The sequence below is a fragment of the Leopardus geoffroyi genome, chromosome B2 (genome assembly GCF_018350155.1).
Source record: "Leopardus geoffroyi isolate Oge1 chromosome B2, O.geoffroyi_Oge1_pat1.0, whole genome shotgun sequence".
In the NCBI taxonomy this organism is placed as follows: domain Eukaryota; kingdom Metazoa; phylum Chordata; class Mammalia; order Carnivora; family Felidae; genus Leopardus; species Leopardus geoffroyi.
Genome location: NC_059332.1, coordinates 78,384,000 through 78,399,492, shown reverse-complemented (window position 1 = coordinate 78,399,492; position 15,493 = coordinate 78,384,000). Strand labels below are relative to the sequence as shown.

The following is a 15,493-nucleotide window of genomic DNA, read 5'->3' as shown; positions in this document are numbered from 1 at the left end:
TACTTTATGATTCCTTTTTAATACTTAGGCATTACATTCCATATCAAATTTTACCAACATGCTGTTTTATAAATTCATATTTTATACCATAATTTGAGTTTTCTGTTCCATGCTAAAAAGCCCACTCTTCCATAATTACTTTTAGCATACAGTACCTGGAATATAAAAAAAAAAATAACTCAGTGTTGGCAAACTTTCTCCTGATACGTAGGAGAACAATTACAGAAATGTCTAGTTAAGCTAATGAGCAAAAGAAAAGCCCCAATCCACTGGTATTTTCACGTAACTGTGGCTCATCACTACATTTATCAGAAATAAAACTACTTGCTACTGCACTATTTAGGGCAGTTTTGCCCAAGGCCTATCTTTAAGAGCTAGGTCAACTTCCAAGAAAACTGTACAGAAACATTCAGTTGTTAACAAAAATTTAATTTTAAAATCATTCAGAGTTAAGTTATTGTTAATTTAGAAAAAAAAAAACATGTATTAATCACCCATAAGAACAACTTTTATTTTAATAAATAACAGTGGGCTTGCCAAAGGGAAGGGATTTTAATGTGTCAAGTTTTATGCATATTGGTAATAAACTTTAAGAGGTGAAACCAACTATTCAATATAACCCATTAGGCCCTAAAAATAAAACTACAATACTTCAATAAAACTTAAAAAAATATTTTCCAAAAGAAAATAATTCACTCCTTGACCATGCTTATTTATTCAGAGTACCAGCAATTTCAGTTAAGTGCTTCATTTGTCCTGCAAATCTGATGTTGCACAGGGAATATACACATTTTCATATTATCACAACATCATCAATATCTCAGGCTAATAATATTGTGAATGCAACTAGTTTATAACAAACACAAAGTCAAAAATCAATGCTACTATATATGGCAAACAAAAACAAAAGTAAATCTGAGAAGATGTTTTGTTTCCAGTACTGACTTAGTTGGACTTCAAATGAAGGTCCTAAACTCCCCTGAAATAACCTCTATCTCTGGCCGTGAATCCACAGTATAAATATGGTGAATAGAGCTAACCTATACGAGCTAACTATATACTGAATAACCAAAATAATCAATTATGACAACTAATACTGCTCTGGAAGACCAATCTAATGAAAAAAGTATCATTAGATATGGTGGGAAAATACAAATCTGTACAATCTAACATCTATAAACAGTAAAATCAAAACATCCAACTTCCTTATAGAAAGTGTTTCATCTATGTAATTATAAATGTTAAGGACTCTTGCATTTTATAAACACAAGATGGGCTCACTTTGATGATACCAATTTTAAGATTTATAAAAATGTTTAAAAAAATCTTTCCACAAAAGTTTATACAGTTTAAAGCTATACACCAATCTATAAATCTCAGAAAATGGAAAAAAAAAAACTTTATAAGATCACATGTATAAAACAAGAAATGAAATGTGATTTTATTTAAGGCAATACTGGGCTACTTCACAAATCACCACCTCAAATATTTACACTGCTCCACACTACTAGTTTCTATCACATTCACAACGGATTTTTTTTTAATACCAAATGTTTAAAATCTTTGATGTAGTAAATTCTTTATTCACATTTCCATTATATTTCATGGAACCATAATAACTATATCCAATTAGAAGCAATGAAAAAAACTGTCGCTATAGGAAACTGCTAAAGAATCTGCTATAATTTCACATGAATACCATCCCCATATCCTAGAGGATAAATTTACAAAGCAGAGCAAGGTGTTGATACAATGTGCCTACTTTGTGAAAAGTAATTTTGAGATCTTGTAAATAAATGTTTTATGTAAAAATCAATGAACTATGGCAGAGTTTCTACTTTTAGTTTGAAAAATTCTTAATTTAAAACAATAAAAGAACAGTTTTAAAAACTTGATCACTTAGTTAAAAATTAAAATTCCAAATATAAATGTGTCATTTAATAGTTTAGACTTACACACTGCTGGTGGCAGCAAATGATTTACAATAATAAATATATACAAAAAAAGATATCTACAGAGTACTGTTCTACATGAGCAGTGACCTGGTGAAACATATCAATCACACAGATAATTCAGATTAGTTCATGGAAAGGGCAACTGGCTGATAGAAATCTGAGGTGTAGCTCAACTATTTACAATAACTGAAGTATTGATTCTGTTCCTCAAGTCCCATAGGGATAAAAAAAAAAGTTTTACATGACAAATGTCATGGTTTTTTTTTTTTTTTTCCTTTTTTCGGCCAGGTTAATTCATGTCAACAACAAAAATTAATGAAGAAGTGTCACAATTCTAGCATGCGTGATAACTTCCTATTTAAAATAAAACCGTAAATGATGTATTTATATTACATTAGGTATCAGTACTGCCCTCTCCCTGTTGCTTTACCCAAACTAATTTCTTTCATAACAGACACATCTGGATCATTTGAATGTACTTCAAGTTTTTTCAGACTGACGGTAGGTTTCATTTCCTGAAGCTGTTTTAACACAAGTTCAGTGCAATCTTTAAGAGTCTTGTCTAAAACAATTTTTACATTATCACTGCACTGAAGCTGTGATGGATTGGCAAACTGTACAAAGGTTTCACTTTCTTTACAAGAACATACATGATTTCCACTAGTCACAGCAGTCTTGTCAATATTTTTTCTTGAATTTGAATGGGACCCTTTCTTATTTCCACTATTTGGATGGTCTTTGTCAGAATTTTTCTTCTGCTTCACTGCAGACTCTTCAAGAAACTTCAGAAATGATACTTCAAATCCCATTGGTTTAAACGAGCTCCAGTCAAAAGATGCAGGATGCTCCTCCGTAGTCTGAATTGCAACAGCAGTTTCTTCTTCTTTATGTGTGCTACTTAACTCAACTGCCGATGTTGGTTCAGCTTTTTCAACTTTCCTCTTTTTATTTTGGGAGACATTTTTTTCTTTATTAACTCTCTTCAAATTACTTTTTTGTTTTTCTGACTGGCAGGGGTTACTTTCCTGAAAATTATTACTTACATTTGAAGAGGTATGAGCTTGGGTCTCCACACTTGCATTGTCTTCGTTTATTAATTTTGTAATAAATAATTCTGTTAGCTCATCCATTTCGTCTTTTTCATTTTTTTCAGTTTCCCTCTGTGGAACTGTAGCTGTTCTGGAGTTATCACTGCTCTCTGATACACATGTGTCAGAATTTTTCACATCACTCTTATCAACTTCTTGCTCAGAAGTTTCCTTTAATTGTGAGTTGCAACACCGTTTGAAGACAATGAGAAGATTACGGTGTTGTGATGTAAATGCCTTTGATAATTTATGGCATTTATAATGTCTAATTATATTGCTTTCACTTGTAACAACTGATGTACACCCCTTTATCATACATGGATACTGGGTTACAAATCTGCTTGTACACTCAGACAAGGCATCGTTCCTAGCCTTTATAGAATATACATGCTTTCCACGTTTCAGAGAATAAGGTTTATTTTCTTCAATCTGCACAATTTTCGCAGTCTTGTTTTCTAAATTATTTTTTTTCTTTCGTTTAGTCTTAGGCATTTTTATTCCTTCCTTTCCAGATCTGTGTTTTGTACCCCGATGTTTAGACTTTGTCTTTTCTTGGTTTGCCTTGCTTGATATATTTTCCTGACCAGGTGTTAATCTTCTTGGCCGAATCAAATGAGCTTTATGTTTGTCATTATGCTTATTAAAAATGTGTCGGAGGAGATTTGACCGAGTTGCATATATACGGTCACAGCCTTCACAGTCACACTTGTATATGCCGTCTTCTTCAGTTTTATTTCCCTTTATCCCAATTCCATGATCTGCCTCAAGATGAACAACATAGTTCAAATATGTAGTAAATGAAGATTTACACTCTAACTGGTCACATGGAAATTTCCCAACATCCACAGAAGCAGTCATACTTTCAATTTCCTCAGGAGTCATTTCATGAAGTTTCATGTAGTGCTGGATCAGACCAGTAATTGCTTGGAAGATTCGAGAACAGTCACTCACCTGACATCGAAATTCTTTCACAGTTTGTTTAGTTTCAATCTCTTCACTTTCTTTACCAGCTTCACTTTCCTCTTCAATCTCTGCAGAAAATGCAGGTAGATCTGATTTGTGGACAGCCTGGTAATGCAGAATTAAGTTTTGCTGTATAGTGAAAGCGGCAAAGCAACCTTGGTGAACACATCGATAAGGTCTGTAGGGACTGTATCTTGTTGGAAACTCATGGGAGTGGGAAACTGGCTTCTTGCGTTTTTTCTCCTCCTTTTCTTTTTTATGTCTCCTAATTTTCCGCCCTTTGGTTTGTATGTTTGTGAGAGAATTTGTATTACATTGTTCTGAAGTAACTGTAATCACTTGCAAAGAACTTTCTGTTTTTTCAGGACTTTTTTTTTCTACAAGCTGTTTTTCTGGGATCACTGCTGTATTACTGAGGGCATTTTCCTTCATTGCTCCCAATTCTAAAGCAGGCTGGAACTCCCTTTTATTTTCCTCTGTCATAGTTAGCTGTCTTTTTACTTGTGCAATTCGTGGAGCTGACAAATTTTCACTCTGAGATTTTCTTCCATAAGGCCTTTTTATTTTTAACTTTACCATTTCTTCTGTTGTAAAATGATGGACCAACTGGCAGTGTGCTCGGAGATTAGAATTTCTTGTAAATGTTTTTGTGCAGGTAGGCACTACACATTTAAATGGAGCAAATTTCAACTGATTCTTCTTAATTTCAAGAATCATCTCTGGAGTGTATTGATGAATCTTACCATAGTGCTTAAATAAAGCATCCTTTGTCATAGCGCTGTAATTACACCCTTGGTTTTGACACACAAAGGGTTTATTAACTTTGTCACTAAACTGAATGTTGCTTATCATTTCAGAAACTGGTTGAACCACTGTGACATTTGGGATTGGTTTAATGGGAGTGGGAGTCAGTGTCACTGATGTATTTATTAGTACACACTGAGATGCTGGAGTGGACAGGTCATTTTCTAATTTTAATTTCTGTAAGCCTTCTAAAATTTCCTGTATTTGATCCTCCTTATGCAATACTTCAGACTGAGGAATGTTACTTTTTGCTGGCAATACACCTATGAAGGAGGAAAACTGAGAAGAATCAGGTAACTTGCTATTTTGTACAGTGTTTACTGAAGGAAGCTGAATGTTATAATTTATTTGAGCATTCTGTGATGTTTCACCAACACCCTGAGATCCACTTTTTACTTCTAGTATTTGAGAATTCATAGCACTTTTAATAATTTCAAGAGTCTTTTCAAAGTTTTGTATAACATTGTCTTCAGGAATCTGCAAATCAGAATTTATTGAAGTTGTGCATGAATTCAAAGCCATCATTTGGGAATCCCCATTTTCAGTTTTTAATGTTAAAGGAGCTAACACCGTATGGGACTCAAGATTGGTTTTAAAGTTTTCTTTCACATCAGTAATAAATAACTGATTGTCAACATTATTTAATTTCTGTGCTAGGTTTTCCACCAAACCCTGAGGCTCACAATTTGGAATTACATTTGAATGGAGGTTAGTGGTTGGTATCTCAATACTCTTTGCTATAAGTCCCATTGCTGTCAAGTCACTTGTTACCAAGTTTTGGGAAGCATTGGGTGCAATTAGGGGAGGGGCAACTTTCTTTCTTCTCTTCGAAGCACTGTTTCCCTTTTTATTTAAATGACTAGACCTTGTGTTCTGAGGACCACTTATAACTGAAACACGTGAACTGTTACTGGTAAAATTTTGTGATGGCCCACTAGAATTAGGGAATGAACTAGAACACAAACCATTTTCAACAGTCTTCAGTAGTAAGTCATTTGTTGGGAAAACAGGTAAACTGCTGCATTCCTCAATGGAGGAAGTTTTGGAGTTTGGTGTCCTATTCTGGTTTGTCAGCAGGGTGTTTGGGTGGCATACAGTCTGCAACAGGGGTGGCACAGCTGGGTTTGGCATCACTGTTGCATTTACTTGTGCTGCATCTGAAACACAACCTGCTGGAACATGAGAAAGCATTTCAGCACCCTCAAACGTACTGGGAATGCCAGCAGTTTCCAAAGCCTGTTTAATAATTTCACTTCCTTCTTGACTAACACTGGTACTAAAGCTAGTCACACCAGTCCGGGGAAATGTATTTGGTAAAAATGTTGATGAGCGATTTTCAGCAGCAAGAAGTTGCAGGAATGATGGATCTTTAAAACACGCTTCTGGGTTGAAGGTAGACTGTTGAGGCTGCTGCAAATTTACCGCATTTGTGGAGAGAATCATGCTGGCAAGAAGAGAAGGCTGTCCATTATTCTGTAGAAGTTCTTGAGCAATTTCTGCTCCATCCAGTGGTTTACAGTAAGATCGCTTAGACAAGTGTCCACCCAGAGATCTGGGATTAGTAAAAGCCCTGTAACACCTGCTACAGATAAATTTCCCATCTCTGATAATTGCAGGCCATTTGGCCCTTTTGTTGTGCTTGGGTTTTCTTTCCTTCCCATTTGGGCCCCGCCCACGGTCTTTTTTAACTTTTTCAGGGGCAGACTGTTGGGCACTGGTGCTATTAAAGTCATTTGCAACATTGACTTGCGAAGGAAAAACTGCATTTTCACCATTGCCTCCCTTTAGAAAGGAGGAATTGGTGTTTCCTTCAATCTGCGAGGAAAAATGATTTGTATTATTTTCCAGCTGGGAAAAAACAGAATTAGCCCCATTATCTGCTGGTGAAGGGAAAAGAGACATTGAACTACTTTCTGCAGGTAAAGGAAGGAAAGGATCCGAGCCACTGTCAATATTCAAAGGCAAAACTGTTTTGGTTAGATCTTCCATTTGTGCTGGCAAGGCAGTAGTAGATAAATTTTCCATTTGGGAACATATAATACCACCACCTTGTTCATTTTTATCCTGAGAAGGTATATTTGGATTTATGACACTTTCCACTGAGGGCAACAGTGGAGCTGACACACTTGCTAAATGAGCTGGAAAAATGGAAGGCGAGACATGCTGCAACTGATTTGAACAAGTAGGATTCCCATTGGCTTTGGTCTGTGGTGTAAAAAATGCATTGTTAGAGCTGCTCACCTGTGATGGCAAAAAATAAACAAACTTGCCATTATTTGGTGTATTTAAGTTGTTCGATTTTTGACCTTTTTTACTTTTGCGCTGCATTTTAAATGCCGCATACTGGTCAGGGTGTGCTGTCTTCATGTGTTTCCCAATACTCTGTGAAGAATTATAGGTTCGAGTACATCCCTCAACCTGGCAACTGAATTTCTGACCTGGCGCTTTTGGAGGCACTGATGGAGTTCCTAAAGAACTACTTGGGTTGGGCTGTGATGGAACAAATGTGATACTTTCCAATGTCTTAAGAGGTAAATTATAAAGACTGGATGATGTTTTAACATTACCTCCACATTCAAACTTAGAAGCTGGTAAACTGTTTTGAAATCCTGCCTGGTTTTGCACAGAAAAGGTCATCAGGTTGTTCACTTGCCTTTCTAAGTTTTGTGGGGTAAGGTCACCTATTTTAAGGGTTTCTGAATTTACTAAAGGATTCTGAGTTATCTGGGCTTCATTAAAGCAATCCTGTTCTTTTCTTTCTTGAAAACCTGGACGACACAAATCATTACAAGTATCTTCAACCGGTGTATGTAAGTTTGTAACCAATGATTCACCAGTGCCTTCCACAGTTGAGTTTTCTTGCTTTCCAAAGTTATCCTCGATCCCCTGATTGAGGGACACTTTAATGGACACAGCCACTTCACTGGCCTGAAGCAGAGGAGTAGTCACTGGGTTTTCCAAACCATTTGACAATGGTCCATCAGCTTGCCTGAGCTCTGATGCAGAAATCTGGTCTTGTTTGGTCACAGCTGATTCTGTTTTGCTCTTATCCCAAGCATCACTTCTCTCTGCTGGTAAGGCGTTTTCAATGTTATTTTCTGAAGGAAGCATAGACCTCTCTTTCTCAATGCTCACTTCTGTGTTCTGATTCACTTTAGAAGGCTGAACACAATCTCCAGATGAATTAAGTTGGTCTTCAGGAGGCAGCACTTTTTCAGGAGTACTGTGATCATCCAGATGCTTTTCTAGCTCACTCTGAGAACGATAAACTTTACCGCAACCTGTGAACTTACAAGTATAGGTATTATAATGCTGTGCTTCATGATCATATAGTAAGTAAGCTTCTGAAAAAATTCTGCCGCATTTGGGAAACATACACTTCGCTCTAAAGACCTGATGTTCCTTTCGGTGTGTTAAGAGCTCTGCGTAACTATTAAAACCAGCCTTACATTTCATCTGTATACAGATATATGGTTTACTGCCACAGTGCATTTGTAGGTGATCATTAAGATGAGTAACACTTACAAAATGCCGTCTACAGTATTGGCAAATAACTTTTTTGCTTTGCATTTCAAGAAAGCGCTTGGCATCTTCATTATCCTTATGTCCCTTTACATGAGCAATTAAATTTTTAAAGTACTTAAAGCCCTTTTTACAAAAAGTTACAGGGCAATTAAATTCATTAACAGGTACTGGTTTCTGGACTGGGATCACTTCTGGCTCGTAAGATTTATCTTTGTCATCATTCTCATCATCTGAACCATCATTGTCATTAAATACTATGAAATCTGTTGAATAGAGACTATTCTTTTTTATAGGCCGCTGTTCCTGCTTGGTCACAGCATTAGTCTTTTGATTCTCATTGGTAGTTGTGATCTTAGGTGGCCTCCCCAATCTTCTTAATGGTTTCATAGCTGCTAGTCTCTCTTTACTAGATTGTTTAACATGCAATGTGACATGAGGGACAAAAGTTTCTTTAGAATTGAAGTTCTTTGCACATATAGGGCAACTGTAAATCCCATCTTTGTAATGTTTTTGAGCATGTCGTACTATTCTATGACCAAGGAATTCTTTGTCACACAACACACAATACTGCATGTAGGCTTGCCAATTCCTAAACCTAGCAGATATAAATCCTCTCTCTCTTAATTGTTTTATCTCTCTCTTCTTCTGCTTTTCATCACAGATGTCTCTGAGAAGGCCAGAATTAGCACCAACTCCACCAGAAAGTCCATTCATAGAAGCTTCTTTTATCTCTTCCTGGTAGTCTACTGCTTTCTCATAAACTTCACTGTCGTTTAGTTCATCTATTGAAGACACAATGGATGCTTCTTCCCCCATTAATGCAAGACATTGTCGTTTTAAGGTTTTCCAATCCCAGAATTCTGGATCAAAGGGCCACTGGGTTTTCAATACCAGTAAGAGCTCACAGCGTAGAGAATTTGGTATTGGAAGATTTTCTTCATCATATTTCTGATCTGGCTGGTTATACAACATTTCCACAGCATAATATGCATCTACTGTAGGCTCAAGAAGAAATTCACTCAGTTGACAAGCACGTTTAACTTCCAGATCATCAGGCAACAAGCAGGAAATGGTCTTGCAAATAGATATTTTCACTTCAGTGTTTTCTGTAGATTCCAAACGAAGGGCTTTTACACATAGTTCTATACAGGTGGCAAGTCCAGCCCCTTCAGTCTGTGAAAAAGCAAACAAGAAATGTCAAATGTCAATTTATACTTAACCAACCCTTATAAGTGAATTTGGTTATTTTTAAATTGAGGTTTGCTTTTCTCAAATTTTGCAAATAGCAACATATGAAAAACTGCCTCTTCTAAAGCATCGTAGCTTAGCCGTGTGTGTGTGTGTGTGTGTGTGTGTGTGTGTGTGTGTGTGTGTGTAAAATGAATTATAAAGAATAGCAGAAAATGGATAAGCACTGGGAACTAAGACAAGACCTGGGTATAAAATCATCTAATACAGCTAGGTAAACTTGGAAGTTATTACCATCTCTAACCGTTCATAGCCCACTTATAAAAGACAGATCAAAACAACACAAACTTCATAAAACTGCTGTATTAGTGAATATTATGTATTTAAAGTATCTGCTATAGTATAACGTCTGGCACATAGGAAGTGATCGATAAATGTCAACTCTATCACAAATTTCATTTCTTAACTTTGTATTTACAGTCCTTCTGAAATAAAAAAACTCTTAATCCAATTACAGAACTGAGAATGTCCCCCTATTTCCTAACTTACTAGTAATGAAAGGAGATTTTCACTTTTAACAGAATAATCTGATCCTTCATGGGGGAAGGGGTTGTAGTTCTATCATACATTGGCTGAATGCCATATCACCTACCTTGCTGCTGAACCATCTTAAAAATGAGTAGAAGGAGACACAATAAATGTTTTTCCTTTTGAATTAGCATTTTTTAAAGTTTATTTATTTTGAGAGAGAGAGAGAGAGAGACAGAGAGAGTGTGTGTGTGTGTGTGTGTGTGTGTGTGTGTGTATGTGAGAGAGAGAGAGAGAGAGAGAGAGAGAGAGAGAGCGCGCACGAGCAGGGGAGGGACAGAGAAAGAGGAAGAGAGAGAATCCTAAGCAGGCTCCACGCTGTCAGCGTAGAGCCCGACATGGGGCTCAAACTCACAAACTGAAATCACATAACCTGAGCTGAAATCAAGAGTTGGATGCTGAACTGACTGGGCCACCTAGGAGTCCCTGAATTAGCATCCTGAACTATTATTACAAGACAGCAGTAATGAAGGTAAAAGTTATTTGAAGATATATGAAGTGAAGAGATAAAAAAAATGGGTTTTTAAAGACTAAGGAGAACATAAATATAAGAAATAAGCCAGCTATAAGGTGTGGCCACGTTCATGGGAATGGAATATATGTTATATAGGATCAAAAGGCAAGAAAAAAGTAAGTAAAAAAAAGCTGATAGGGTCTGTATTTTCACAGACTAAGAAGGAAATAAAGTTTTTTGTTTTTTTACTAAAACAGAAGCTTAGATTTGTGATCCAAAAGGAAAGTGAGGGGAAGATAAATTGGTCTTGACTTTAGGAAAAGCAAGGACATAAAGACCAAGAAGAAAATGGACAAAAATAGATATGAGACCTATTAAATTTTTTTTAATGTTTGTTTATTTTTGAGAGAGAGACAGAGGATGAGCAGGGAAGGGGCAAAGAGAGAGGGAGATAAAGAATCTGAAGCAGGCTCCAGGCTCTGAGCTGTCAGCACAGAGCCCAACATGGGTCTTGAACTCACTGACTGCAAGATCATGACCTGAACCGAAGTCAGATGCTCAAGTGACTGAGCCACCCAGGTGCCTGAGACCTATATTCTTAAAAGTGACAGTGAAGAAAGGACAACTAGGAAAGAACTGGGACCATATGGTTGTCTCTAGCTTTCATATCAAACCTGTATAGTTATTTTATACTATTCCGAGATAAATCTGAGCCAGAAAACTTTTGTAGTAAAAAACATTTGCACCTCTGTTACATGACTTAGGGGCTACTTCTAATAATGCACAAGTGATGATGAAGGCACATATCAAAAGGACTAGTAAATATGTAGGGGACGAGAATTCTGAAAAAGGCTGTAATTATTTAGAAAATTCAGGAAATGGTAGAGAAAGAAAGTACTTTAAGAAAGGATTCAGGATATAGGGGTTTTGTGGATGAAGGACACCTACTCTGATGAAGCTGACTGTAACTATTCCATCACGTGAATGTTGATCTCTTTCTCTATAAATGACAAAAGTGGATTCAAAAATTTTACTTATTGCTTACAAAATGCAACTAAAATTATTTCAGAGAGAAATTCAACTGACAGTTCTATCCTAATACAGTTGGCTCCTGGATTCAAGGGTTCATTTCAACTCATTAAGAGCAAATGGCTTTGAGTAAATTTGCTTTAAAAACATCTTAATGTTGTGTAATTAAATGTGAAACCTTAGATGATGCCAACAGAAGTACAACAAAATTTTTATTCTTTTGAGTTTTCATCTTTGCGTGTGTATGTGTGTGATTGAAAATTAAGTTTACAGGCGATATTCAAATCATAAACTTGTTATATAACAAGTGTTTTTATTTTTTATTAATTTTTAAATTTTTATTTATTTTTTAAGTAGGCTCCATACCCAACATGGAGCCCAATGCAGGGCTTTAACTCCCAACCCTGAAATCAAGACCTGAGCTGAGATCAAGTGTCTGTTGCCTAGCCGACTGAGCCATCCAGGTGTCCTTATAATGGTGTTTTTTTTTTTATTAATTTTTTTTTATATTTACTATTTTTTAATTTTTTTTTAAATCTTTTTTTTTTGAGAGAGAGAGAGAGAGAGAGAGAGAGAGAGAGAGAATGCAAGTGGGAAAGGAACAGAAAGAGAGGGAGACACAGAATCCCAAGCAGGCTCCAGGCTCTGAGCTGTCAGCACAGAGCCCAATGCAGGGTTGAACTCATGGACCACAAGATCGTGACCTGAGCCAAAGTCACTTAACTGACTGAGCCACCTATAATAAGGGTTTTTAAAGATGAGTCTGAATTCACAATTTTCCATAAATATGTGATTAAACAAGTAATTAGCCTATAATAATGTACTTAATCAATAACATTAGTTAATAAAAGTACTGATAGCACCAGCCTGAATTTAAGAGTCACAGGAACAGAAGAAAGCTAAGTGCTAAAAACTCAGAGGGAGGAATAGAGACCCACCCCCTTCCCGCAGCCCCCAGACAGTGGTCCAGCACCAGGCAACCTTCTGAAAAAGACAAGGTTTTATATTTGGTATCCACCCCCCTGCCTCCATTTCTCTGTTCCTCTCCTCTGACTGCCTAGTGTCCTTGACCCAAAGCTACTTAAGGCTTACAGACTGGTTAGTTTCCCCATGAACATCCTATTCAGCTCTTCGCCATCTGTGCATACCATGTCTTACCCTGCTTTAAAATTCTTAAATGGTTACCTTTGTATTTCAGAATTAAATATATATTCTTAATTGGTAATACAAAAAGGCCTTAACAATCCTACCTATGCCTCATCTGGTCTAGACTCATCTTTTATCTTTTGCCCTACACCCAAATAGCCTATACTGCAGGTAAACTAAGCTAACTGTAGATCCCAAAATATGCCATTCTCTCATTTGCTTGATACCACTTGTGATATTGTGATATAAGAAATACATATATATTTTTTCATCCAGGGCTCCCAGCACATAGTCCTAAAACCTTGGTAATTTCCTAAATGATAAGAGCTATAAGGGAACCTTTTGTTCCCAGCTCCTAAAATAGCTCCAGAGCCTTAAACCATGAAACAGGTGTTGCTATTAATAAGTCCCTTTTAACCACAAAGGAGTTTGTTAATGAGGGGCTTTTGGAGAGCCCCCAGATAACCACCGGATGGTGTCTGGTAGTCAGGGGAACGAACTTGTAATTAGAGGGTTGGAACTTTCAGGTCTTGCCCCCACCCCCACCTCCAAGGGAGGGAGAGATGCTGGGTTCTGAATCAATCACCAACGCTGGCCAATGATTTAATCAACTGTGCTTATGTAATGAAGCCTCTGTAAAAACCCAAAAAGAACAGGGTTCAGGGACCTTCTGCACTGGTAAACATGCAGAGATCTGGGGAGGCAGCTTGCCCTTTCCCCCATACTTTGCCCTGAGCATCTCTTTCATCTTGCGCTTTCTAAGTCGTATCCTTTTACAACAAACCAGTAAGCTAGTAGGTAAATTGTCTTCCTGAATTCTGTGAGCCACTCTAGCAAACTAATCAAATCTAGGGAAAGATATTGTAGGAACTTCTGATTTCAGCCAGTTGGTCAGAAGCACAAGTGACAAACTGGACCTGTGATTAGCATCTGAAAGGGGTTGTGTGTGTGTGTGTGTGTGTCAGTCTTGTGGGATTGGGCACTTAATCTGTGAGATCTGTGCTACCTCCAGGTAAATAGTGTCAGAATTAAGTTGTAGGATACCCAGCTGGTGTCCAGAGAATTGTTTGATGTGAAGAAAACCCCCACACATTTGATGAACAGAAGTATTCAGTGAGTAGTGAAGAAAAGAGAAGTTTTTTCTTCACACTACTTTACATGCTTTTTCTAATACTAGGGACACTTTCTCCTCCCATTCTGTCTGGCTATCACTCAGTCAAAACAGACAAGTGGGTTGGATGGCCCACATGTTTGTGTGTCTCCATCAGTAGACTGAGTGCTATAGTGCAATACTGCTATATTTTTCAACCTTTTAATTTCAAGGGTCTAGGAAAAAGCATGAATAAACTGGCCAACAGTCTTCAACAAACCCTGGAATTGTGTTTTTTAAATTCATTTATTTATTTTTTTTAGAGACAGGGAGTGTGTACAAGCGGGGAACAGAGGCAGAGAGAGAGAAAGAGAGAATGAGAATGAATCTTAAGCAGGCTCCCATGACCCCAGGATCATGACCTGAGTCAAAATCAAGAGTCAGATGCTCAACCAACTGAGCTACCCAGGTGCCCCTAACTCTTGGATTTTTTTTTTTTTTAAGTTTATTTATTTTTGAGATAGAGAGAGACAGAGCATGAACGGGGGAGGGTCAGAGAGAGGGAGACACAGAATCTGAAACAGGCTCCAGGCTCTGAGCCGTCAGCCCAGAGCCCGACGCAGGGCTCGAACTCACGGACCGCGAGATTGTGACCTGAGCTGAAGTTGGACGCTTAACCAACTGAGCCACCCAGGCGCCCCACTCCTGGAATTTTTAAAAAGGGCCACCAGGTAACCCAAATCACTGACCTTGAGACTAAATTGCATCATGTGAAAACTGAGAAGTTTTACTAGAACCTAGTCACTATAGCATTAATTTTAAGGTCTCTTTTGGTCCTTAATAATAATCTAGGATTCTAGTTTTAAGATAAAACCTCTGCTTGATCAGATTTCAAAAAGTAAAAAACAAAGGGAAAAAATTTTTATGGAATGGGAAACAAGATTTTTGGGGCAGAGTAATTAGCAAGTTGCAAGTTATTCTTGTCAGTAGGTGTGCTCCCCTGACCAACTCTCTAAGCTATTATTCATGCTTTTAAGTGTTTTATATAGGTGCTTTACTTCTGAATCCAAAGTCTCTCCAGAAAGGCACTACTCAACAGAACTGTGACGATGGAAGTCTTTTTTATACTATTCAATATGGTAGTCACTAGCCACATGGGGCTACTGAGCCCCTAAAATGTGGCTACTGGCTACGACAATGCACAGTGTAGCTCTTGTCCAAGTTCTTCCCCTCTCTAACACAATCTCCTTCTAAGTGGGGTGTAAGTTTGACGGAGGAGAGTCACTTTTTACTTAACGTCCTTAATTAATCTAATTAAGAAATGAGGGGCGCTTGGGTTGCTCAGTCAGCTGAGCATCTGACTCTTGATTTCAGCTCAGGTCATGATCATATGATCACGGGATCGAGCTCCATGCTCAGCATGGCGCCTGCTTAAGATTCTCTCTCCTCTCTGTCAAAATAAATAAAAATGAAAATAAAATTTTAAAAAATGTAACACAAAGTGGTTAGAGTTAACAGGTGGTCAACAGAACATCAAGTTTCATACCCAATTTGTCTGGATTCTGATTTCAAGCTCCTTCTACTTTGCTACACTGTTCTTTAAGTGAGACATAAAGCCACTAGTGGCACAACCTATGTTTTAAAATTGCACATTAATTTTTTA

At 37.4% G+C, this 15,493-nt stretch overlaps 1 protein-coding gene across 2 annotated transcripts in view; it reads right to left on the bottom strand.

The window, feature by feature from the left end:
• The window catches only part of ZNF292 (zinc finger protein 292), a 96,500-nt gene continuing 81,007 nt past the window's right edge, over positions 1–15,493 (bottom strand). For both annotated transcript variants that reach the window (XM_045498961.1, XM_045498962.1), the window contains one exon: positions 1–9,508. In XM_045498961.1, the coding sequence (XP_045354917.1) occupies positions 2,357–9,508 (7,152 nt within the window). In that variant the 3' untranslated portion in view covers positions 1–2,356. The remainder of the gene's footprint in view (positions 9,509–15,493) is intronic.